Source organism: Caretta caretta, chromosome 23, assembly GCF_965140235.1.
Source record: "Caretta caretta isolate rCarCar2 chromosome 23, rCarCar1.hap1, whole genome shotgun sequence".
Taxonomy (NCBI): domain Eukaryota; kingdom Metazoa; phylum Chordata; order Testudines; family Cheloniidae; genus Caretta; species Caretta caretta.
In genome coordinates, this window is record NC_134228.1 from 14,957,667 (window position 1) to 14,983,283 (window position 25,617).

Below are 25,617 nucleotides of genomic sequence, written 5' to 3' on the forward strand. Positions count from 1 at the left end.
GCTGGGCCCATCAGCCATCTTGAGTGTGACACCGCTCACGGGCCAGGGAGCGGCGGCCATCGTCGGAGTGGCAGGCCTGACGCAGCAGGACACATTGGCCATCTTGAGAGTGGCCTTCAGACTGAGCCATGTTGGGACAGGCCAACAATTCGACCATGGCCGCCATCTTGGAAGTGGCAGCGTTCCTGGCTAAGCGGCCATGTTGGGAAGGGAACAGGACGAAGACGCCATCTTGGGAGTGGCAAGAGCACATTCAGGCCCCGACCTAGGGCAAGTGTGAGCTCGCGGGGGTTCAGGGCTCGGTCCGACCCGGCCCCCAGCGGGGGACTGGCCGCCCTGACGCCAGCAGCTGTCGTCGCCGTCTTGGGAGTGGCACCAGTCCACACACCCTCAGGTGTGGGCCCTGGTCGCCATCTTGAGTGTGGCATGTGGCCACTTGTGTCACACCCAGAGAACCCAGGAGTCCTGGCTCCTAGCCCACCCCCGGTCTAACCCACTAGACCCACTGCCCTCCCAGAGCCGGGGAGAGAACCCAGGAGTCCTGGCTCCCAGCCCCCTCCCCTGCTCTAACCCACTAGACCCACTGCCCTCCCAGAGCCGGGGAGAGAACCTAGGAGTCCTGGCTCCCAGCCCCCTGCCTTCAGCGGCCGCTCAGAAGAACAATCCAGCTCAGCTGCGGTTTACTAAAAGAATAGACTTTTATTAAGTACTGTAAGTCTCTCTCCACGGTCGCAGCTGACCGTACCACGCGCCCAGATCCACCCAAGCGAACCACGTTCCCAAAGACATCCTCCCCGCCGGCTTCGCCTCCGCCACGCAGCCTTCCCACGCGTCCCCACCACTGCCACTTTTCCTGCCGAAGCGGGACCCGTCCCAACTTACATGGATAAACTAGGGAGCAAGTCGTGGGATCTGGGGCTAGCAGGACAACAGGGTTTTTACAGTCATAGGGCTGAGGTGCAAGGGAAGTAGAGGTAACATTTATCCATCCACTAATAAACGTGTCAGTAGCTTTAAAAAAAAACAGGGGTGGGGGAGAATTTAAATGATAAGATTAACAACAAAAACCATTAAATTTCTTACTTGGCTTTTTTTCCCCTCGTAAATATAACACACAACTGTAAATTGACAAAATCACAAGGAAGAAAATAACCCGACGGCTCATTTCAGTGAAAGATACTTTTAGGTTTAAACAAAAAAAAAAAACCAAACAAACCCCAAACCTAGGTTCTTATGCTAAAAGCATTTTAAAAGTTGGGGAGAGAAAAATATATGGATAGATACAGTTACAAAAACCGGAAGCTTCAGAGTTATTTGAAGGATGGGGGGGGGGGCGCAAAGTGTGGAAAGGAAAGTCCGCTGGTTTACAATTTAAGAACCAAAAAAATACAATTGAGACCTCTGAGGTTTGATTTAAAAAAAGTCTCACTAGTCATTAGTTTCTATCCAGAAAAGCTTGTAGCAACATACAAGGGCTATGGCTATCGTCAAAAAGGTGTATGCCCCAGGTGAGGAGACAGACAGATAGAAAGTGTATTAGATAGATAGATTGTATGGAGATGGATAGATTGAAATAATTTTATTTCAAAAGGGGAGGAGGGAACGTTCTTAACATCAACACAAATTATTTAAAAAAACCCTTAACCGTAAATAGCAGTATAAACCCAAAGGATTTTCTACCCTGCAGGCAGGGCAATGGGGTTTGATTTTAAAAAGTTAAATTAAATCAACAGCAAAAGAAATCAACAGGAGAAAGATGCCATGAGACAGGCAGGCCGGGGGAACAGAAAGGGGACCAGGCCTAGTTAGCAGAAATACAGATCAGGAAACAGCTAGTGCCCAGACCTGGCTCTACTGAATTCCGCTAACTAGATTAAAACCGAAAAACCAGGGTCGCTTGTTGCCCAGTTGCTTCTCTCGTGCGGCTGGGGCAGCGGCGAGAGCTGAAAGGCCAGCTAATCTGAGCACAGAGTCTCGGACGCTGGGGCCGGAGCTCTGCCGTCAGACTTTATATTCGCCTCCAGGCTGGCCTGGCTCAATTCCAGCCCATGGTCTGAGCAATTTCCCCCAGCCGGCCACAAACAATTCCCGAGGACGGGTTTTGTCTCATTTGTGAGAAAATTCTCTCTCCTGGGTGGGGGTCGAATGAAAATTCGAGAGAAAGTGGTCGGGGGCCAGTTTCTGACACACAACAGGGGACACAGAGAGAAAACTGAGACATCCACGGGAGAGTTAACACAAGTCACACAGACAAGGAGTGGGAGAATAATGTCGGAGTGGCCAGTTTACACCATCAGCCGGTTGATTTAGTGGCCAAAGGTAGGAAATCAGTAGCCACACCCTGGCCCATGGCAAGCTGGCTGGCTTAAAAGTCAAGAGAACTGCAGGTGGGTTGGTTCAAACTTCTTTGTGGTTTTTGTTCTCTTTTAAAGCTTCAAGTCAGCAAGAAAAAGAAACCAAAAACTCCACTTCGGTGTGAGCTTCGTCCATGGGGCTTCGCTGGATCAGAGTTGAAAGCCGTAATCCGGGAGCAGAAGGGTTAATTCAGATGCTGCTGACTGGGGCCAAGCCAAGGGTCCAACCCACGCACTCCTCTCCGGCTCACAAGGGAAAAAGCTGCCCAGATTAAATACACAAAGAGCTGTAATGGGCCAGACCCCCACCTGGGGTACACGGGTGTAACTCCACTGCAGTAAGTGAGGCCAGACCCCCAGCTGGGCTCCATCATCCATCGCTCCATGGAGTCAATGGGGCCAGACCCCCAGTTGGGATCAATGGGCCGTAGCTCCGCTGGGTCAATGGGGCCAGGCCCCCAGCTGTGGGAATCCCCAATTGACACCAGCAGAGGAAACGGGCTCCATGCTAGTCATAAAATGTTTCACCTAGATACAGAAAAAAACCCATGGAGAAATTTAGCAGCACAATCCCAAAGCCTCCAACATACCCCAGGCTCTTATGAACGACCGGCTGAGCCAAGCTCCGACACACGAGGCCAGCAACTTTCACCAGTCACTCCTGCAGCCAGCCTGACAGCTGAGAGAGAGAGAGGTGCGTCCTCTCGATTCCACCGCTCACTGGGGGGCTGAAACTGGGAGGAAATACCTCTCCTCCTGCCTTTGGCCACTGGTTTCCACTGCCCTGGGCTGCCAGACATGACGCCCACAGCAAGCCAAGCGCACACTTCAGCCAACAGGAATTTCCCGCACACATGACTCTGGGCTTTGATGGGTTTGTCTGGGGCTTTTCCACCTTCTCTGAAGCAGCTGGGACCAGTCCCGGCTGGAGACGGGACCCTGGATAAGGTGCTTGGAGCTGCTGCGCAGAGCATCGACAGATAGGCAATGGGGAAGTTTCATCTTCCACTGCAGCCTGGGCCTGCTGGCATCATCTGGGCACGTCTCACCTAAATGGATTCCCTGCAGCCCCTCACACCTGCTCAGTCTCCTTTAGGCCAACCGCCATCTTCGGGCTCAGCGAAACCGAACGCCCTGCACTGCACAAGACTCGAGTTCCGGCCTTGGACATGGAAACACAGGGTGTTCCAGGCCAGGAGCAAGGACGACTCCATGGGCCGGAAGGGACCTCAAGAGGTAGTCCAGTCCAGCTCTCGGCACAGAGGCAGGACCAAATAAACCTAGACCATCCCTGACAGGGGTTTGTCTGACCTGTCCCTAAAAACCTCCAACAACAGGATTCCCAAATCATCTCCTCAGCTGTTCTTCGACAAGCTAAGCTGAACAGTGCCTTGCTAGGTGGGGCAGTCGAGGCCTCTTGAACGCCAACGGTGAAAGAAGGGGAACTTCTTACCTCCGGTCAGCTTTGCAGGGCACTTCACAACATCAGGAAAGGCAGCGTGGGTGGGAACTGAGCCCCCAAAGCAGATCCAGAAAAGGCGAAGAAACTGACCATGGTTTTCCAAAGGGAACAAGCGATTTCCAGTGCGGGGAATCGGTGATTCCACCGAATGGTGCCAAGAAAGGGGCTTTTGCAAAGCCAACCAAGCCAGCAGCCCCAACTCGGATCAGTTCAAATCCCCATCCGAGGTTCAGATTTGCCCTAATTTTATTTCCAGTGTAAATCTAAAAGGTGACTCTCCGCCGATCTAGTCAAGACTGCTTCATCCCTGCCAGGCAGGATGCTTATCTCTGTGTTTTCAGCTTAGTTTATGTCACTTAATCTCGCCTGGACGGCAAGACCCCAAGAGCTGGAGAACGCGCCACTTCCATTGGGAGTTCGTCCCAGCTGTTCATCACCTAAACGGGTAAGAATTGGTCCCTTATTTTCAATTTGTATTGGTCTGCCTTCAGCCTCCTGCCTCTTGCTTTTCAGTCATCCTCTCCCCACCAGACTAAAGAAGAGCCCTGTAGCACAGTGACTGCCAAAGATTCTCCAGCAGAATCCAGTCCCCTCTAGACCTTCCGAACACGGCGGGCTGCTTACGCCTCTCAAATCATTTCCACAGCTCTACTCCGCACCCCAAAGCGTCTCCGTGTTTAAAATCTCTGGGACGGCAAACACTACAAATCTTCCAAAGCACCAATGACTGGCAGATGCGATTCAGAATTTCCCCTTGGGAGTTTAGCAGAGGCCGTTTGGGAGGCTGTGATTTAGGGTTTCGTTTTCCGGATTTCAAAGGAGAAAAAATGGCTGCACTGAATTGGGATAAGTTCTGTAAAATGCCGAGTGTCCTTCAAATCATATCTCTCCCCTCCCCCAAAAAAGGGGGGTTATTCCAGCAATAAAAGTGATTGCAACTCCAGGCGTCTGCCCTGAAGATTCCCAACCCCAAACGCTTCAGATTAACTCCTTCGTGATTCGCAGACACGGCCGATTGTCTCCAGACATTCAGAGAGGCCTGATCTGAGGTCTGACTTTGAAACACGGTTAAAGTTATTAAAAAAACTACAGGGTGATGGCTCCAAGTGGTGGCGCGCGTCGAAGATCGCTCTGCCGATGAGCTGCCTCAGGTGGGCAGGCGTCTTCTGAGCGTTGGGATTCTGAATTGGCCTCAGTTCGAAAGCTCAAGTAATCAGAGTCCGGAGATAGTTTTCCGGAGTCTTTGCTGGCGTATCAGTCAGGTTAAAAGGGTTCAGTGCCCCGATCAAACAACGGGGTGTTCAGATTTCCTCCCATCCCCCCAACCCCGAGGGGAGGGGAAAATAAGTTTTATCGAGATCTGGGCTCTTTCCCAACCCCTCCCTGTTCCCCAAATACCCACGGCCTGGCTGTCTCTGCCCGGCAGCCAGGGCTACCAGGGAAGTGACGTGCTCAGAAAATGAAGGATGCAGGACCACACCGAGCCACGCGCAGCACAGGGGAATTCAAGCCTTCCCATGCCGACAGGGGCGTGGATTGGTCAAGTGTGGAGTCGCATTGCCCAGTTTTTATACACGTCTGGGGGGCCAGGATAGGAATTCACCACCAGCCCCCCTGCCTGAAGTTAGAGTCGGGGCAGGGGGTAGGATAGTCCACAAAACCTTCATATTTTCCACCCTGTATGGTCCAGATTTTAATGGGTCTTTAAAGGGGTCCCCCCTCTGCACCAATTCATCCCCGGTCAGTGAGCCTCCAAGTCCCTGCACTCCCCTCCCATGGGACAGAAACCCCAATAGCCCCCAGCCTCAATATCCCTGCCCACCCCTCCCCATGGGTCACCAACCTGAACCCCTCCTCCACCCTCCATTGATCAGCCCTGCTGGGAACTGCAGCCAGGATGGGGGACTCCACGGAAGCAAAGGGGGACCTGTCTGGTTTTGGAGGGACCCCCGACTGCCCCTGCCTCCCTGGGTCCGACGTGGACAGCTCTGGAGCTGCGGCTGGGGACAAGGGAATTCCCCCTTTCCCCCTGAGATACGTAGTTTCTATATAGAATCTGTCTCTGTAAATATAATCTCTCTTCTTTCTGTACAAAGCCCGGGCAGATTTCCGCCGTCACCACGTCTGCCCCGAACTCACCCCCAGGGTAACGCATGAACCTCTGCGCCGCCCAAAACGAACACGGGCTGGGGGCGTCTGCACCCACCAAATATTGGGGAAATCCGCCTCCCCACCCCCCCGTGACATTTTGGGGCTCCCCCCAGAGCAGCGAGGGGCATGACTGGTGCGCTCCTCAGCTGCCTGCAGGTGCCGGGGCATATAGGGCACACCGTGTTGCAGGGCAGGGGGAGCCACGACCCCTTAGCAGCCTGGGTTGAGCCCCCAAATGTCACCCCTCCCCCCTCGCTTTGATTCATCCTGGCTGGCTTCCTTTTAACGGCTCCCCCTTTATTTAACAGCATTTCTCCCTGCCCCCTGCTGCAAGAGCCGGGGCAGGGGCTATGTATAATATGTTAAAAACCCTAAAAACCGTCAGCTCCCCACCCCACAAATATTAAAATAAAAAAATAATAAAATACGCCATGTTGCAGACCTGATGGGGGGGGTCAGTGCCAGGAGGGGGCGGGGGTAGCGAAACAGGTACACATCCTCCCACAATGCACTGGGGCGCTGTAGGAGATCATCCCTCTAATTAGGGGACGATCCCCCACAATGCACGGGGGTGCTGCCTTTCCAACCCCACTGTCCTCATGGTACCCTGAGGCTTTCACACTCTGGGCCCCGCTCCCGCCCCCCCGGAAAGCCCCACCCATCCCCGAATCAGGTCCCCATCACTCTTCCTTCTGCAGAGCTGGGAGGGGCAGCTTGGTGTCGGGGCCGCGATCCACCTCTTGGGCCAGCCGCCCGCAGTACTGGCCCTCGGCATTGCAGGGATCAGCGTCTCTGGCTAAGGCACATTGTGATGGGGCTGGGGGGCAGGGACCGCCCCCCGAATCCTCCTCCCCGTTCACCTGCGACGGGGACTGCCCGCTCTGCAACTCCGCTGCTTTGGCTGCTCCCTCCAATGAGCCCTGCGGAGAAGAGAAGTGCAACATAATCGGACACCCGCTGGAATCCCATCCCAGTATGCCCGGTGCTGAGATGCAGCCAGCTCTGGGGCAGGGCAGCTGGGGAACGGCCGCACACAACACTGCATGGGGACAGCAACCCAGCTGTGGGGGGATGGGGGGCACAGAGAAGGGCTGGGGTCTCTCCTTGGTTGGGGGGAGGGTCCAGACCAGTGGGGCTGAGGGAAAATCAGAAACATGTACCTGCTTGCTCAGTTTCTTGTTTCCTTTGGGGAGTTTTCCAGACCCGTCTCGACTGCGTCTGGGGTGGAACAGGGCGGAGAACAATAACACCGATGAGCTAGCAGCAGGGTTGTTACACTGACACCCCCGTAATAAGAGTAATTAAGTAACAAGCCTAATAACCATGGTGACGTTAACGAGGATGAACAACAATGGTCATTAATAGTTCTAATAATTACAAATAATACTAAGCATAATTCATGAGAACAGGGATGGTTCGCCCAACGTGGAGATGCAGCCGTCTCTGGGGCGGGGTGGCTGGCGAACAGCTGCACAGAATGCCACACACAAATGACTCGCCCAGTGCCGAGATGACCCAAGGAGAAGATGCTGGCCCAGCCAGCGAAACCTCTCTCCAGTGTTAAGGAAAAGTTAGCACATGTGACTCCATTTTGGTTTGGGGCCCACCATTGTTTAAATGCCAGCATATCATACACCAGGAGGAGTGATCCTTAGATACTGAATCCCTGTGAAAATCCTCCTCCTTGTCTCCAGCCCGCCTTGACTCCCAGTATCTGGTTTTTGTCAGTCTCTAACTCCCTGTCTCTTGGCCTTGATGTGAGGCCTCCCATCCTGATTTACTGATGCATGGCTTTAGGACCATGCTGTGTAATTAACATACTGGTATAGCACGAGGAATGCACCAAGCAGGGATAGGTGGTAGATAAGACAAGGGTTTGTTTATTGGCTAAGGTTTCCGATGCACGAGGGCAACATGCTTTGCTAAAAAGTATATAACCTTTGTATAATCTGTATTCAGGGTCCCCTCCTGGCTAGCAGGGGGGCACCACGCTCGAGCATAATAAACTTAGTGTCTTTTGAGAACTCTGCAGTTGTGGACTTTGTTTATGTGCCTCAGCCTAGATTCGAACTGTGCGTGTCCTCCCAGGTGTAATTCGCAGCATTGGTGTGCGTGTCCTCCCAGGTGTAATTCGTAACAGTTTTGGCGACCACGAAGGGACTCTAGGCTCGCCCCAACAAGCAAGACTACATTCCTCCTCTCGGACAGGTCCAGGCGGCACAGGGTGAGTTCACCTTTGAGAACTCCGAGGAGGGGGTGTGTGAGCCGTCGCTTAGGCGATAAGGTGGCACATTTGGTGTCCTTTTGGTAGCCCATTATGGGTTCTGGGCAGAGTGTAAGTAAGGGGACCCCTTTGGCTGAAATTCTCGAGAATTGGGGGAATATTTCTGGCACCAAAGGGTTAGGTAAAAAAAAAGCTGTAATCTTGTGCAAGATTGAGTGGCCAGCACTAACAACTCAAACACCTTTTGACTGGCCACCAGATGGTTCCTTTGCTGGGGAAAAATTAACAGCACTTAGGAAAAGGCTGGAAAACAAAGCTCCAGCCCAGATGGATTTTTGGTATGTATGGGACAACTGGGCTTATGCACATGCGAAAGGACGTCCTCTTTCCTCCTCCTTTTCTTATTCATCTCAGGGGTCTCCAACCCCGCTCTGTGCTATGCCTACTTCTGCCCCTCCTCCGGCTTACCCTTGGCTTTCTGACTTATGCCCGTCACCTCCTTGCTTGCCAATTAGCCGTGCTTTCTGTTCAGGTGACAAGCCTCATGGGGGTAGGACTCGGGTAGCCCTTGTAAGTGAAAATATTTAAGAAAAGAGACCAGGAGTGCTGGGGGCTAGTTAAGAAGCCTACCCTCCTTGTTAATATGGTAGTGAAACAAAGCTGGTGCTCATGGAAGGGACAGTTCAGAGAAAAAAAAACAGGATCGGCCCAAGCGGGCTGGGGAGGGAGGAAAGCTATTGGACACCAGAGGTTGTACCAAGCGGCTTCCTCAAAAGTGGGTGTGCTTGTCCTGGCTTGTTGCTCCAAAGCTCTGTAATAAAGTCATTTTCCTAAAAGGGTGTATGTGGCATACATTAAACAATAAGACTAAAGTGCTGTATAATGGGCAATGTACATGTGTTCCTTTTTAAACAAAGGTGTATAAGTAAAAAGTGAAAGTTTCCTTTGCAGGTTAATAAAAGCCAAGAAGGGGAAAAGAAATAAAACGGAGGACGAGCTAATTCAACGCTGTAGCTGGCAGGCTCGGTCCAAAGATAAGACACTGGCCTGCCCAAGAACACTACTCACAGCTAGGATTTGGCTAACAGCCAAGAAAGAGGGGGGCTTGAATGTGCCCAAGCAGCTGTGAGATCTGCACCACACTGCCAGACATTAATGAAATGTGTTAGGTCTCTGTATTTACAGGTGAAAGAAGTCCTGCTCCAAGGATCCTGAGCAAACCTGCCATTTGTTAAAACCAGGTAACTGGGTCTACATAAAGGTCCATCAACAAAAGACTACTCTGGCCCCATGCTGGAAAGACCCTTATTAAGTCCTGCTAACTACCAACACCACTGTGAAGTGCCAAGGACTGACTGCTTGGACCCATGCTTCTTACTGCAAAAAGACCCCTCCACCTCGAGATGACTTCACTTCGACTACTGATCAGCCTGTCCCTCCTGGGTTTTTTTTCTTTCCTCCTTTTGGACAGCAGGAAAAAAAACAAGGTGAAGTGCTAGTCACCTCCCCCTTGTCCACTGACAGAGCTAACCTGCATTCAGTATTTGCTAAAGAAACCAAAGCACGGCAGGGTGACGTGCTAGTAACCTCTCCCCTGTATAATGCAAAAGCATGACTGTTCCAAGAAAAAAGAAGAAACGCCTGCTCTGCTAAAACCACCAAAATCCAAGGATTCCTGACTGCAAAAGACACTGAGAATTGGCCTTGATGGCAAAGACGGAGCATTGTACATTGGCAGGGAGGAAGTTGCGGGATGTATTCTTGGGAATGTGAAGTAAAGTGGTGGGGTGGGTTTATTCCAGAGGCTGGAACCTGTGCTGGTAGGCAAGTATAAATACCAAAAACGCCTTACTGCCACGAACATTACTCCCACCATCTGCCACCACTCCTTTGCAGGTAAAGGTTCCTGGCTCCATCATAGCTACGTTAAGTTGGCGCTGGGACCTCCACCTGACCCTGACAAGCCATTGGACGAGCCACTTCACGAATGAACACCACGACCAACCCATGGACTAAGCTTTCCAGCTACTGGGACCTTCACAGCCCACCAGGACTTTTTGTGTTCCTGTTTATTGGACTTACATTGGGGGTAGTGTTTTTTGTATGGTATAAAGGAGGATGCCGACATTGGTATGGTTTGCCTGGGGGGGGTTCCTCTTCCTATTCCCAAGTCCAGTACAAGGATGGGAGGGCAATAGCTTCTTGAATTTAACCCGCGCTATCAAACAGGGTGTAAATCGAACGCAGTGTTGGATTTGTATTCATACCCCCACATACATTAGGTCAGGGGGTCCTGTTGGTAGGGGTACCTATCCCCCTTAATTGAACACTCCAAGCTAAGCTATGGGCAAACACTACATTTAACTGGAATGTTACAATCCAAATATGGTCTATTGATATGGTGGCCCAGGGTAATTATGCTTTATGTGTGTCATGCTCAAATAAATTGGTTAGTCTCTAAGGTGCCACAAGTACTCCTTTTCTTTTTATAGAAAATACAGTTTTTGTAGGGAATTTTGTGGGGTGCAAGGACACCACCCAAATCAGCTCTGGTGCGGGAGGCCCCTCTACCTACTCCAGAACCCCGTGGCTGGTCCCCGAGGGGTCTGGCTAGTATTGGTTATGTAATCACACAGCCTATAAGGTTCTCCCAGCAGGATGGTGTGGTCCATGTACCTTAGGGGCTATAGTATCCGCCGTGACAGTTCACCAGAACCTGACCCGGACAGAGATCCGCAATCTAGTATGGCGGGACCGACGAAGTATTCCTTTAAACCCCCTTTCTCAACAGCCCAAAGGCTTTCACTCCTTTGTGCGTTGGTTTCTGCCATGGTTGGGAGTAAGTGAGCTGGAAAAAGCTATCGTTAACATTTCAGCTGCTTTGAAACTAATGGCAAATGCTACTGCAGATGCTCTATCTGCCCTTCAAATTGAAGTCACCCAGCTATCCCAAACTACATTGCAAAACCGCCTAACCCTGGATTATCTCCTTGCAAATCAGGGCAGGGTTTGTGCTCTGGTCAACTCAAGCTGTTGTGTATTTGTAAATCAGCACCATAGGGTGGAAACTGACATCCACATCCTCAAGCAACAGGCAGCCCTATTCCACCACATCAGCCTCGACACTACCAGCGCTGGATTCCAGGAGGTCTGGGACTGGCTCACCTCACGGCTACTGGATGTGGGGACGGCGTATTTTGTTTTTACTTTTTTTGACTGTTATTGTTTTTGGGTTATTTTTTGTATGCCTACAATGCTGCAGTGTGTTCGGTCGGCAGTTGCTAACCCTGCAGCGTGGTTACTCAGCCCCAATATAGCTTACTGACGTACAAAAAGAAAGGGAGGACTGTTAAGGAAAAGTTAGCACATGTGACTCCCTTTTGGTTTGGGGCCCACCATTGTTTAAATGCCAGCACATCATACACCAGGAGGAGTGATCCTTAGATACTGAATCCCTGTGAAAATCCCCCTTGTCTCCAGCCTGCCTTGACTCCCAGTATCTGGTTTTTGTCAGTCTCTAACTCCCTGTCTCTTGGCCTTGATGTGAGGCCTCCCATCCTATTTACTGATGCATGGCTTTAGGACCATGCTGTGTAATTAACATACTGGTATAGCACGAGGAATGCACCAAGCAGGGATAGGTGGTAGATAAGACAAGGGTTTGTTTATTGGCTAAGGTTTCCGATGCACGAGGGCAACATGCTTTGCTAAAAAGTATATAACCTTTGTATAATCTGTATTCAGGGTTCCCTCCTGGCTAGCAGGAGGGCACCACGCTCGAGCGTAATAAACTTAATGTCTTTTGGGAACTCTGCAGTTGTGGACTTTGTTTATGTGCCTCAGCCTAGATTCGAACTGTGCGTGTCCTCCCAGGTGTAATTCGCAGCAGTTGTGTGCGTGTCCTCCCAGGTGTAATTCATAACACCAGCCCACCCCTCAGCAGTGCTGTGATACTTACCCCTTGCCTGGCCCCCCGACAGACACCACCTGCATCCCAAAGGAGCCCCGCCCCCGCGAGGGCTTACTGCCCGCCCACTGGCCAACGACCATGCCAGCGATCTCCAGCTTGCCCCCCTGAGGCGGGATGGGGTGGAGACCTAGGGAAGCGGAGACGGGGGGGGGGGGGAGGGAGAGATGAGTGACAGGTGACACTAGGGTCATGTCCAGGCCCCAGCAGATATGGAACAGTAGCAGAACAACATCTTTCAGGTCAGAAACAGGGTCCGCATGAGCCTGAGCCGGTCACTGGGAGAGGTGTGAACTGCCCTTGGCATAACCGATCCCTGCCTGAGTCTTCAGAGAGCCTGAGCCGATAGCCCTGACAGAGGGAATCTGTCCCGATGCATCTCAATAGGATGATGCCCCCCAGCCCCACTGCTCTGGAGCACCCCACCAGCTCCCCGCACTCCACATATGTACAACTGGAGGGGGGAGAAAAGAGGCCTCCCCTACCCCTGCCTTCAAGAGGGCACACAATCCAGCCATCTGGGGATCCCACCGTTGCCACCAATGCCCTGCGGTGAGTGAGGCCACAGAGCAAAGGGGCAGGGAGACGGCTCAGGGGATACACAATCTCTCACCTGTGAACCCTCTGCTCCTCCCTGGAGGTGGCAGCGGCGCAGAGCCCGTGGTGCGGGGGTAGAGGGGCATCGAATAGAAGGGCGCAGCCATGGCAGGCACAAAGGGAGGGGGTGGGAGCAGAGGGGGCGGGGCCTGGCGGTTGAAGTTCACGCCCTCCAGGATGCTCTGTCTCATCCTCTCCACTTTGGCCGCCTGCTCCGTCTGGGGAGGAAAGTTGGGGACAGGGGGAGATGAATCCAGCTGACTTCATCCCCCACATTCCTGCCCCTCCCCCACAGCCTGCCCCAATGTCAGAACATCCAGGTACTTCCAGACCAAGAGGCGCAACCTCTCAAACCCCCTCCCCCACTCTCCCCCGCAGAGACAGGGACAGAACCCAGGAGTCCTGGCTCCCAGCCCCACCACTCTAACCCACTAGACCCTCCCTCCCCTCCTCTCCCTGAACCGGGGATAGAATCCAGGAGTTCTGTGTCCCAGGCCCTCCGCTCTAACCCACTAGACCCCACCCCCCATCCCAGAGGCAGGGAGAGAACCCAGGTGTCCTGCCCCGTACCTGTCCGTCACACAGATCAATGAGGGGAGCCCTGTCACGGGTGGCTTTGATGAGCTTGCTCTGGAAGAGTTTGCCATCGAAGTAGATCCAGGGGCAGCAGTGTTCCCAGGGCACCGGCTGCCCACAGGCGTCATTGGCAAACAGAGCCATATCTACTCCACTCATGAAAAGGGCTGCCAGTTGCACGCCCCGGGCATCCAGCTTCTCGATCTGCAAGGGAACCATTCCCATCACTTTAACTTAGGAAGGAGTGCAGCCACTTCTGGGGCAGGGCAGCTGGTGAACAGCCACACAGAACACTGTATGGGGAGGCTCACCCGGCGTTGAGATGTGGGCAGCTGGGGAACAGAGCAGATCAGCAGTTTTTAATCTAGTAAAGGAATAACTCCCGCATATTCTCCGGTGAGAGCTAGAGAGAGAAACCAGGAGTCCTGGCTGCTAGACTCCCTATACTAACCCTGCACCCCGCTCCCATTCACCTTTCTCCCAAACAGCACCAGTGCTGGCTGTCACCAACTGTACTCCATATTCACCGCTTTTACAGACTAGGATAAATTGTGTACAAAACGTGCCTTGCGAGGTATCATTTGACAACTCATAATCTTCTGAACATTATTGTCCCGGTAAAATATGTGTATGTTCTATGGATGTTGTATGGCAAGTTATGAGACTCCACTGTATAACATCACCGTGACATGCAGGCACAAACCAGTTCTTCAGAGACAAGGGACACACTAACGGCCCAGCCAGGTGACAGCACAATAAAGCAGACTATCACCTGGGTAAGAGGCCAATCTTTGGCGGGAAGAAGGGTGCGAGCAAGAACTTTACACATTGGCAAAGATACGGCTGGGGTTTCCCAGCCCACAGACTGGCTGTCGCCTGTGCCCCAGCTAGAGACAATCCTCAAGGAAGGGAGAGGGGTATACGAATGGAAACATAGGACCCCAAATCATGTTCGCCCCTCATCTCTACTCACGGCAGCAGCCCCATTTGAAAGACAAATGAAGCATCACTGAACTGGGGCCAGGGTCCTGGCAGAAAGATCAAGCCAGTGGGCTCCTTATAGGGAGAGAAACCTTTTTGCTTTGAAGTTCCCCTAGCTTGTTACGTTAGGTACCAGTTTGTATCTTCTCTCCTTTTATTTTCTTTGGGACCCAGTGTGACTTTCACGTCTCCCCACCTGTCATCACTTCAAATCTTTCTGCCTGGGGTTAATCAGCTTCTTGGATTCTTTTCTCTATCCCAGCATGTTTGGGAACCTCCACCGGAGAGAATGAGGTCCAGGCAGGTCAGTTTCCTTTGAGGAGCCTGCAATGTCCGGGAGAGACAGGGCAGGACGAGACCCACCATCCAGAGGAAGGTATGGGGCTGGGAGTAGTCGGTGAGGGACCAGCCGGAGCATTGGTTTAACTCAGCAGGCAGTGACGCCGAGGCAGGTGGCTGCGTGGGCCGGCCAGGAGCAGTTGTTGTCACAGCGAAGCGGGGTGCGATGCACCCCAGGCTGGAGAAGTGAGGAGACACGGCTGCTTGTGCCCCGTGGAACGTTGCGGCGGCCCCCTACCTTCAGCTCCTGCAGATGATCCGGCTCGTAGAGCTGAGAAGAAACCGCCTGAGCCAGGAACACGTCCAGCTCGTGCCTATGAAGGATCCTCCCTCCGGGCCACTGGATCATGTAACTGCAAATGGAAGAGAGATCGTGAACCCGGCCAGGCCTGGCATGCCCACACGGAGCAGCTCGCCCTGGCTAAGGGAGGGGGGGCTGGTGGTTAGAGCAAGGGGGCTGGGACCAGGACTCCTGGGTTCTCTCCCTGGCTTTGGGAGGGGAGTGGGGTCTAGTGGTGAGAGTGGGGGCCTGGTTGTGTCGCTTGTCACCCCACACATCCCGCCCTGCCCCCGCTCACCGTAGCACGCAGCACATCAGCAGCAGGTGCGTGGGTACGTTGGCGGGGTTCAACATGCTGGGCGTGTCGGCCCGCAGGCAGGCCAGGAAGGCCCTCATGCGCCGGTTCTTGTCCTCCACCGCCTTCCCCAGCCACAGCTTCCGCAGGTTGGGGCAGGTCCACTCGCGGAAGGCCAGGGCCGAGACCAGCTCTGGCGTCTGCGGGGACTTCCCCTTGTACGCCGCCCACTCCTTGATGATCACAGGTGGCACTGAGAGGCAATGAGAGGGGGAAGGGTTCAGGTTCTCCTGGCTGGGGAGAGAACCCAGGAGTCCTGGCTCCCAGCCCCTCCCGACCACTGAACCCCACTCCCCTCTCAGAGCCGGGGAAAGAACCCAGGAGTCCTGGCTCCCTGCTCCAACCCACTAGACCCCACTCCCCTCCCAGCGCCAAGAAGAGAACCCAGGAATCCTGGTTCCCAGTCCCCCCTGCCAACCACCAGACTCCACTCCCCTCTCAGAGCTGGGGAAAGAACCCAGGAGTCCTGGCTCCCAGCCCCCACTGCTCTAACCACTGGACCCCTCCTCTCTCAGAGCTGGGGATGGAACCCAGGGGTCCGGAGGCTACAGCTCTCTGCCACGGGGGCCCCTACCTTCTGTGGGGATGCGGCGGCGGATGGCCAGGCGCTCCACCCGGCGCTGGTTCTCAGCCACGCCGAACAGCACCCCGTAGATATGCTGGCGGGCGCCGCGGAAGAGGATGGCGGCTGGAGGCAACTCAGTATTACACTCATCCTCGATGCACACTGGGAGCTTGATCTCGCCCTACACCGGAACGTCAGGAGAGGGACTGAGAATTCAGGAGTCCTGGCTCCCAGCACCCCCAGCCCCCACTCCCCTCCCAGAGCCAGGTGGAGAACCCAGAAGTCCTGGTGCCAGGCTCACCTTGGTAAGAACATGGTAGATGGAGGGGTACATGAGGCCGCGTCGGTGCCGGTGCTCAGCCACCCGCAAGACCTCAGGGGCGACAGGGGGCAACGGGGGGGTGGTTATGTCCATGTGGTTGCGGGTGGCCATGGAAAGCAGCGAGGGGATGGAGGGCTCAGGCCCAGCCAGGGGCCCGTCGGTGTCGCCAGAGCCCCCCACCTGCCCCCAGCCCCGGCTCAGCTTCTCGGCACCGGGCCCCTCCCAGCCAGACTTGGGCTGCAGCACCTCGGAGACGTGGCTGGGGAGGAGACACGGGGAAGGTGGTGAGTCACGCCCCTCTCAGAGCCAGGAAGACAACCCAGCCTGGCTTCCCACTCCCCCTGCTCTAACCACCAGACCCCACTCCCCTCCCAGAGCCAGGGAAAGAACACAGGTGTCCTGGATCCCAGCCCCCCTGAGACAACCCCTAGACCCTACTCCCCTCCCAGAGCTGGGGAGAGAACCCAGGAGTCCTGGCTCCTGCTGACCTGGCTCTAACCACTAGCCCGCACTCACTTGGCACTGCCCCCGTTGTGCTCTTCGCCATCGGAGGAGGAGGAGGGGGAGGAGGCTGGCCCGGAGGAAGGGGAGGGCTTGGGGCCCCGGTGGTGGTGGGGGAACTTGGCGTCGTAGGCGCTGGGCCAGCTGTTGAACTCGCCTCCCTTCAGGATGGGGTCCTCGTTAAAGGGGGGCACGTCTCCGAGCGGGTGTGGGGAGAAGAGGAGGCTGGCACTGGGGCCCGGGGGGAAGGAGGCGGCCGAGGAGGAGGAGGAGGAGGAGGGAGGGGCCGGCGGCTGGTACTGCATCTTTGGCCCCAGGTGGTGGGGGAACTGGGGAGGGAGCCAGAGAAAGAGAAAGAGGTGAGCAAAAAGTGGCAGACCCCACTCCCCTGATAGAGTGAGGAGAACCCAGGCATACTGGCTCCAACCCCCTCTCCCCTCGCTCTAACCACCAGACCCCGCTCCCCTCCCAGAGCGGGGGAGAGAACTCAGGAGTCCTGACTCCCAGCCTGGCCCACCCCCACTTCAACCCACTGACTCCAGAGACCCCAGTCCCATTCCCCACCCCGGACTGGAACGTACCATCGGCTTCCCCATGGGGAGGGATCCCACCGGGCTGTGCTGTGCAGGGGCTGCTCCTCCGAAGTGGTTGGATCCATAGCCTGGCACTGAGACACAGAGCGGGGCTGGCATTGGCGTCAAATCCAGCTCAGCATGCGGAGGGGAGCGGGGCCTAGTGGTTAGCGGGGGGCGGCCAGGACTCCTGGGTTCTCTGCCTCGCTCTGGGAGGGGAGTGGGGGTTAGCGGGGGGGGGGCGGCCAGGACTCCTGGGTTCTCTGCCGGGCTCTGGGAGGGGAGCGGGGCCTAGCGGTTAGCGGGGGGCGGCCAGAACTCCTGGGTTCTCTGCCTCGCTCTGGGAGGGGAGTGGGGGTTAGCGGGGGGGGGCGGCCAGGACTCCTGGGTTCTCTGCTGGGCTCTGGGAGGGGAGTGGGGCCTAGCGGTTAGCGGGGGGTGGCCAGGACTCCTGGGTTCTCTGCCTCGCTCTGGGAGGGGAGTGGGGGTTAGCGGGGGGGGCGGCCAGGACTCCTGGGTTCTCTGCCTCGCTCTGGGAGGGGAGTGGGGGTTAGCGGGGGGCGGCCAGGACTCCTGGGTTCTCTGCCTGGCTCTGGGAGGGGAGTGGGGCCTAGCGGTTAGTGGGGGCAGCCAGCACTCCTGGGTTCTCTGCCTGGTTCTGGCAGGGGAGTGGGGGCTAGTGGTTAGAGCAGGAGGCGCTGTGGGGAGCAGGTCAGGGTGCTGGCTGTGTGGGGGGCTCCCAGCTACTCCAGCCCCAGCCTCTCCCAGCAGGGGGCGCTGTGGGGAACAGCCCCTGCCAGATACTCACGTACAAACGAGGATGGGCCCACAGGAGCCGGTGGCATCTTGGCAGTCACCGAATAATAGTTCACGGCTTTCTTGAAGCGCTCGATCTTATCCTCCGTCCTGGACTGGGGGAGCAAAGCAGACAGGAGACTGGCTGGGGAACTGGGGGCTGTGTCATTAAGCCCCACCCCGGCAATCGAACCCACCCTCTCAAAAAGCAGGAGCTGCTCTGCCCCGTCTGACGCTACAGAGCGACACAGGACTGCAGTGTTAGCCCAGTGGGGCTTGGGAGTCAGACCCCAAAAGAGATGGGGCAGAAGCCAGCGTGCCGGGGACCCCGATCTTGCTCAGAGTGGTCTCACGGCACGCCAGGGGCCCCCGATCTTGGCCGGAGGGGTCTCACGGCCCAGGGCACACCAGGGCCCCCCCGATCTCGGTTAGAGGGGTCTCACGGCACGCCAGGGGACCAGATCAGCAGCTCCAGTCAACAAGCCAGGCCCCTCCCAGCTCACCTGAGAGTGTTTGAAGACATCTCTCCCCACGGCATCCAGGTTGTAGGGGTCTTTGATGGCGCTGACATACTCCGAGACAGCCTTGATCACCACGTCGCAGGGGGGCAACACCAGCTGGTGGGCTCGGACCTGGGCACGGAGGGAGACACAGACAGTGCTCAGCATCTGGCACCCCATGGGCAGCCGGGCTGGAAACCCCACCCTCCATCACCCCCCATGTGATCCCCAACCACAGACCAGAAAGCCTGCCCAGAGAGTCCCCAGCACCCCATGTGCTCCCCGACCATAGAGACCTGGCCAGAGAGTCCACAGTCCCCCACGTGCTCCACGATCACAGACACCTGCCCAGAGAGTCCCCAGCCCCCTCGTGTGCTCCCCGATCATAGACATCTGCCCAGAGAGTCCCCAGCCCCCTCGTGTGCTCCCCAATCATAGACACCTGCCCAGAGAGTCCCCAGCCCCCTCGTGTGCTCCCCGATCACAGACACCTGCCCAGAGAGTCCCCAGGCCCCTCGTGTGCTCCCCGATCATAGACACCTGCCCAGAGTCCACAGCCTAACTATGTGTTTCCTAACTACAGAGATTCTTCCCTACAATGGCTCCCAGCCTCCCCTGCTCTAACCATTAGACCCCACTCCCCTCCTAGGTCCAGGAATCCTGGCTCAGTCCCCTCTGCTCCAACCCACAATGCCTGTCCACAAGGCCAAGCTCGTTCCAGCCCTACCAGGCTGCTGTGGGGCGGAGCCAGGGGCCATGAGGCTACCTTGAGCGATGCCAGTGGGTGGTCTGGCCCCAGCAAGCTCCAGTGGAAAGCAGCCAGGTCCTCGTCCGGGAGGATGTGGTTACCTGGGGGAGGCAAGAATAACACAGTCCCTGGTTACCGCACCCCAAAAGGATTTGGTGCCCCCATCCCGCCCCAAAGAGAAAAGGGGAGGCTGTCACAGACCCTTCTGATTGGAGGAGGATTCAGGCCAGAAGGCCAGAAAACTGGAGCTTTTATGCAAATGAGGCAGCCCTGATTTGACTATTAGATGACTAGGCGCTGTCATTTGCATAAATGTACCCCCTCTTTCTCTTGGGATCCCCTCTGAGTGATCCCCTTTCTTCATGCAATTCCAACCCCCGCACAGCTCCATTCTGATCATAGGTTTCAGAGTAACAGCCGTGTTAGTCTGTATTAGCAAAAAGAAAAGGAGGACTTGTGGCACCTTAGAGACTAACCAATTTATTTGAACATGAGCTTTCGTGAGCTACAGCTCACTTCATCGGATGCTTACTGTGGAAAGTGTAGAAGATCTTTTTATACACACAAAGCATGAAAAAATACCTCCCCCCACCTCACTCTCTTGCTGGTAATAGCTTATCTAAAGTGATCACTCTCCTTACAATGTGTATGACAATCAAGGTGGGCCATTTCCAGCACAAATCCAGGGTTTAACAAGAACGTCTGCGGGGGGGCGAGGGGGGGGCAGGAAAAAACAAGGGGAAATAAGTTACCAGGTTACCTTGCATAATGACTTAGCCACTCCCAGTCTCTATTCAAGCCTAAGTTAATTGTATCCAATTTGCAAATGAATTCCAATTCAACAGTCTCTCGCTAGAGTCTGGATTTGAAGTTTTTTTGTTGTAATATCGCAACTTTCATGTCTGTAATCGCGTGACCAGAGAGATTGAAGTGTTCTCCGACTGGTTTATGAATGTTATAATTCTTGACGTCTGATTTGTGTCCATTTATTCTTTTATGTAGAAACTGTCCAGTTTGACCAATGTACATGGCAGAGGGACATTGCTGGCACATGATGACATATATCACATTGGTGGATGTGCAGGTGAACGAGCCTCTGATCGTGTGGCTGATGTTATTAGACCCTGTGACGGTGTCCCCTGAATAGATATGTGGGCACAGTTGGCAACGGGCTTTGTTGCAAGGATAGGTTCCTGGGTTAGTGGTTCTGTTGTGTGGTATGTGGTTGCTGGTGAGTATTTGCTTCAGGTTGGGGGGCTGTCTGTAGGCAAGGACTGGCCTGTCTCCCAAGATTTGTGAGAGTGTTGGGTCATCCTTCAGGATAGATTGTAGATCCTTAATAATGCGTTGGAGGGGTTTTGTTGCGATATTACAACAAAAAAACTTCAAATCCAGACTCCAGCGAGAGACTGTTGAATTGGAATTCATTTGCAAATTGGATACAATTAACTTAGGCTTGAATAGAGACTGGGAGTGACTAAGTCATTATGCAAGGTAACCTATTTCCCCTTGTTTTTTTCCTCCCCTCCCTCCCCCCCAACATTCTTGTTAAACCCTGGATTTGTGCTGGAAATGGCCCACCTTGATTATCATACACATTGTAAGGAGAGTGATCACTTTAGATAAGCTATTACCAGCAGGAGAGTGGGATGAGGGGAGGTATTTTTTCATGCTTTGTGTGTATAAAAATATCTTCTACACTTTCCACAGTAAGCATCCGATGAAGTGAGCTGTAGCTCACGAAAGCTTATGCTCAAATAAATTGGTTAGTCTCTAAGCTGCCATTCTGATCATAGAGACCCTGACTAGGGTGGTCCCCAGCCCCTCATGTCCTCCCTGACCATAGAGACCCTGCCCAGAGAGTAGCCCCTCCTCCCCCAACATGTTTCAACCATAGAATTCCTGGCTAGAATGGTCAGCAAAGGCCTTGCCTAGAGAGTAGTTCCCAATTCCCCCCCACGTGCTCACTGACCACAGAGTGCTTGCCTAGAGGGTGGTACTTTACCATAGAGATGCTGCCTAGAGAGGTCCCCAAATCTCCCCCACCCCAGCAGGTGTCCTCCAAAGAGCACCAAGACCCTGCCCAGAGCGGTCCCCCAGCCCCTCGTGTGCTCCCCGACCCCAGAGCACCTCCCCCACGCCACAGAGACCCGGCTAGAGAGATTGCCCTCGCCGCCAGTCGCTCGAGCCGTCTCTCTGTGGTGGTGGGGTGGGGAGTGGCTCCCCCAGGCAGGAGGAACAGGGCTGCTTCCCAGACTCCCCAGAGCGCGGCTTAGCCAGCGCCACGGACCCCTCGATCCCAGGCACGGACTCCCTCTCCCAGAGGGACCTGTGTGTCCGTCCCCCGGCTAGAGGGGCTGAGCCCAGGGCGTGTCATACATACAGACCCCGGCTGGAGGGGCTGAGCCTGCGGGGGGGAGGTCCCTGCTGCCCCCTCCCCCCCTCAGCTCTGTGTGCCTGCCCCACACAGGCCCCAGCTGTTTGCCTGGCTGCCCCTACCCAGCAGGGCGGCGAAGATGGGGAAGCTGGAGACCTTCAGGCCCAGCTGCTTGGCCACCTGGTGCATGAGGAACTGATTGGTGGTGAGGCTCTTGCCGTTCCAGCTCAGCTTCAAGGCATGGGCGCTGAAGTAGCAGGGCAGGCTGGCCAGGGCGAACTCCGAGTCGTGGGCCAGCAGCCCGTGGAAGCCACGCTCCCGGAAGAAGGACACCACCTCAAGGTGATGGTCCTCCAGGCTCTGGAAGACCTGCGGGCGGGAGAAGACCGTCACACTCGATGGTGGTGAGACAAGGGAAGGAATGGGGCCCAAACAGAGCCTCCCGCCATAGAGATGGGGATATGAGGGGCCCTGCTATGGGGGAGGGAGAAATGGAGGGCCCTGGTATAGGGGGAGGAGGGAATGGGGCACACACAGGGCCACCCGCTGTAGAGAGGGAAGGGGAGACCGAGCCCCCTGCAGAGGAAGGAAGGAAGGAGGGAACACCGCAGCACGCTGGGGGGTGCAACTGGCAGGTGCCATCTCTGGGCTCGGAGGAATGAGCGGAGGAAGGCGGCAGGGCTTTGCTGGGTTTCTCTCTCCCCGTCAGCGCAACCCGTGGTTCTGCCTGAGGGCTCAGGGACTCAGTACCAGCCATCAGCCAGGGCAGGGGCAGAGCTAATCAGGCCAACTACACATTGGGCGACCCTGGGCCAGGGGGCCCAACCCCCCACCACCAGGAAACTAGACAGAGGGGTCTGGCTCGCTGGCCCACGACGCCTCTAGCTGCAGCCGATCCCTGATGCTTCCGAGGAGGGCAGAAAAACTACAGTTCTGCATTGGGGAGAGATGGAACCTTCCTTCCTGACCTCAGATGGTGAAGCCCTGAGGCATGGGAGTGGATCACATCCCGTATCCAGAGGCAGAGCTATACTCGGGCATGGGACAAGCAGCTCCACCCAGAACTGCTCCGGCTTCCTGTCCTCGAAGCGTCACCGTCACTTGCTTGTCCCCCACCTCCCTTTGACTGCGATGCTGGCATGATTCCACAACCCTACTGCTGGCTGCTCCTTCCCTCCTTTTAATTAAAGCAGGGTTGCCCAGCCCCACACTGCCAACACGCGGGCTGCTCCAGGGCGCTGGCCATATCGTGTCAACCAGAGACGCCCTCCAACCCAGGCACCGCTTTACACACAGGCCATGGTACGTCCTTGAGTTCAATGGAGAATCCACACGTCCCCCGGGAAATGGGCCCCTCCCTGTTCAAAATCAACACCTGATTTCCAGGCAGGATTTGTTTAGCTTCAATTTCCAGCCACGAGCTTGTGTTCAAGCTTCCACTACTAGACTGGTGAGCCCATTAGTAAATGTTTGGTCCCCCCAGAGGTGTTTAGAGACTGGGATCACGTCACCCCTTCACCTCCCCTTTGTGGACTTCAATAGATCGAGCTCCTGGTGTCTCTCTCAGGCCCGTTTTCTAACCCTTTAAATTGTTCTCCTGGCTCTTCTCCGGCCCCTCTTCAACTGATCAACAGCCTCCTTGAATTCCAGACACCAGAACTGGACACGGGATCCCAGCAACAGTCGCACCAGGGCTGAATCCAGGGTGAAATCACCTCTCTGCTCCACCTCGAGATTCCCTGGTTTATACCTCCCAGGAGGGCCTTAGCCCTTTCAGCCCCGGCCTTGCACCGGAAGCTCCCATTCAGTTGCTTCTCCCCCACGACCCCCGTCCTATTTCTCCACTTTGTCTGGCACAGAGTGTTCCCCTGGTACCACAGCTCGAGGGCGGACGATGCAGCTAGCCCTGTAAGTACCCTTTCTTATCGAGCTGTTTCTACCACATCCAGCACTTGGGTACCAGGAGCCCACATTAAAGGTCAAAAAAGAACCACTGCTGATGATGGAGAGAGAGAAATCCAACAGACACAATGAATACGAGTCACCCAGCACTGAGATGCAGCCACCTCTGGGGCAGGGCACCTGAGGAAAAGCCACATATAACTCCACATAGAGAGGGCTTGCCCAACACTGAGGTGCAGTGGCAGCTGGGGAACAGCTGCACACAACCCCACATAGGGAGGGCTTGCCCGGTGCTGGGATGCAGCCACCTCTGAGGAACAATCACACAGCCAGGTGGCCCAGCCGGTTGGGAGAGGAGACGAAAGAGAACGACAAGTGCAGGGGAAGGAGGCAGAAGGGAGTACGGAGGCAGCAGAGAAGTTAGGGTTACGGCTCAGACCGCAGGGAGTGGGGCTCATGCAGGGCAGAAGGGGCCATAGGTTGAAGGGCAAGGGGCACGCGTGAGTAGGCACAGTCATAGGGCGCCAAGCAGAGGTGTTGGATGCACAGACATGGGGGGAAGGTGCGCAGCCGCCCTCTCCTACCTTGACCCGGAAGCGGATCATGGCCAGGCGGACACAGTGCCCCAGGCAGGCAGGGGGCAGGAACCAGGCACGGGGCGGCGGCGTGCCCTTGTTGCCCACGTGGCCAGCGATCAGCTGGGCTGTCTGCCGCTCGGCCTGGGCCTTGCGGCCCCACTCGGGCAGCCGCTCCTTGCCCAGCCCACCGTTGAAGATGACTGCCAGCTCCAGCCCGCCCTGGTAGAGGCAGGCCTGGGACAGGGCCGCCAGGTAGCCCACCATGGCGTTCCACTGGCCACCGCACACCCAGTCTGTCTGGTAGCCGCCATACAGCCGCTGCAGGGCCGAGTCCGCGTCCACCAGCAGCCGGGCCGGGCAGGCCGATGTTAGCCCCGGAGCATGCTGGGAGTGGGCCGCCACCGTCGCCAGCCCCGGAGCATGCTGCGAGTGGGCCGCCAGCCCCGGAGCATGCTGCGAGTGGGCCGCCACCGTCGCCAGCCCCAGAGCATGCTGGGAGTGGGCCGCCACCGTCGCCAGCCCCGGAGCATGCTGGGAGTGGGCCGCCAGCCCCGGAGCATGCTGGGAGTGGGCCGCCACCGTTGCCAGCCCCGGAGCATGCTGGGAGTGGGCCGCCAGCCCCGGAGCATGCTGGGAGTGGGCCGCCACCGTTGCCAGTCCCGGAGCATGCTGGGAGTGGGCCGCCAGCCCCGGAGCATGCTGGGAGTGGGCCGCCACCGTTGCCAGCCCTGGAGCATGCTGGGTATGAGCTACCGACGCCAGCCCCGGAGCATGCTGGGAGTGGGTCGCGAGAGGCAGCGGGTAGGGCCCGGGCAACGGCTGGAGGTAGCCGGCCAGGCTGCAGTAGGGGGGCCCCCCGCGGACCCCCGCCGCCCGGGCCAGCTTGAGCAGGTCGACGGGCACCACGGCACCCGGGCAGCGCTTCTCCACGAACTCCTGGAAGCCCTGGACCCCCATCGCGGTGGGCCCCACTTCGGGGTCAGGGCGAGGGGGGGCTGGACCCCCCCTCCCCTCGTCGGGGGCTGGCTCCTGGGCTCGTCCCCGCCCCCCCCTCACAGCGCCCAGAGCTTTGGGGCGGCCGTGGCCGCCATGTTGTAGCTTTCTTCTCCTTCTCCGCCTCCCTGCCAGCCCCTCCCCCGCCCGGCCGCGGGGCACGTCGGGAGTTGTAGTTTACTCCCTCGGGGTGCGCCCCTTAGAACCCATGGACGGGTGGGAGGCATCTGGACTACAAGTTCCGGCAGGCCCTGCGGGAAGCGCGGCGCCCTCCCGCCATGTTGTCCGGGCCGCCTGCGCGCGGGCTCATGGGAGTTGTAGTCATCTCCGCCAGGGCAGCCCCGTTACCACGGAGGGCGCGGGAGAGCTCGGACTACGACTCCCGACAGCCCGAGCGAGACGGGCAGCCCCCTTCTCCACCATGTTGTCCGGTGCATCTCGCAGGGCGGCATATGGCCTCATGGGAGTTGCAGTGCCC

The 25,617-nt window shown here is 56.3% G+C and overlaps 1 protein-coding gene and 1 long non-coding RNA gene across 2 annotated transcripts; one reads left to right on the forward strand and one right to left on the reverse strand.

Moving 5' to 3' along the window:
• Positions 1-679: 679 nt before the first annotated feature.
• On the reverse strand, positions 680-25,270 carry FAM120C (family with sequence similarity 120 member C). Its single transcript, XM_075122577.1, has 16 exons — positions 24,153-25,270; positions 21,789-22,035; positions 19,308-19,390; positions 18,545-18,673; positions 18,055-18,157; positions 17,256-17,341; positions 16,690-17,003; positions 16,153-16,432; positions 15,861-16,032; positions 15,230-15,479; positions 14,890-15,004; positions 13,326-13,535; positions 12,772-12,973; positions 12,150-12,288; positions 7,128-7,185; positions 680-6,887 (listed from the first exon to the last, which is right to left on the reverse strand). Exons 1-16 carry the CDS (start codon positions 25,101-25,103, stop codon positions 6,648-6,650), a joined length of 3,579 nt encoding a protein of 1,192 aa, XP_074978678.1. The 5' UTR covers positions 25,104-25,270; the 3' UTR covers positions 680-6,647.
• Positions 7,199-12,000, forward strand: LOC125628178 (uncharacterized). The gene is made up of 2 exons (XR_007354161.2): positions 7,199-8,191; positions 9,377-12,000. It is a non-coding gene; the product is annotated as an uncharacterized LOC125628178 (long non-coding RNA).
• Positions 25,271-25,617: the final 347 nt, after the last annotated feature.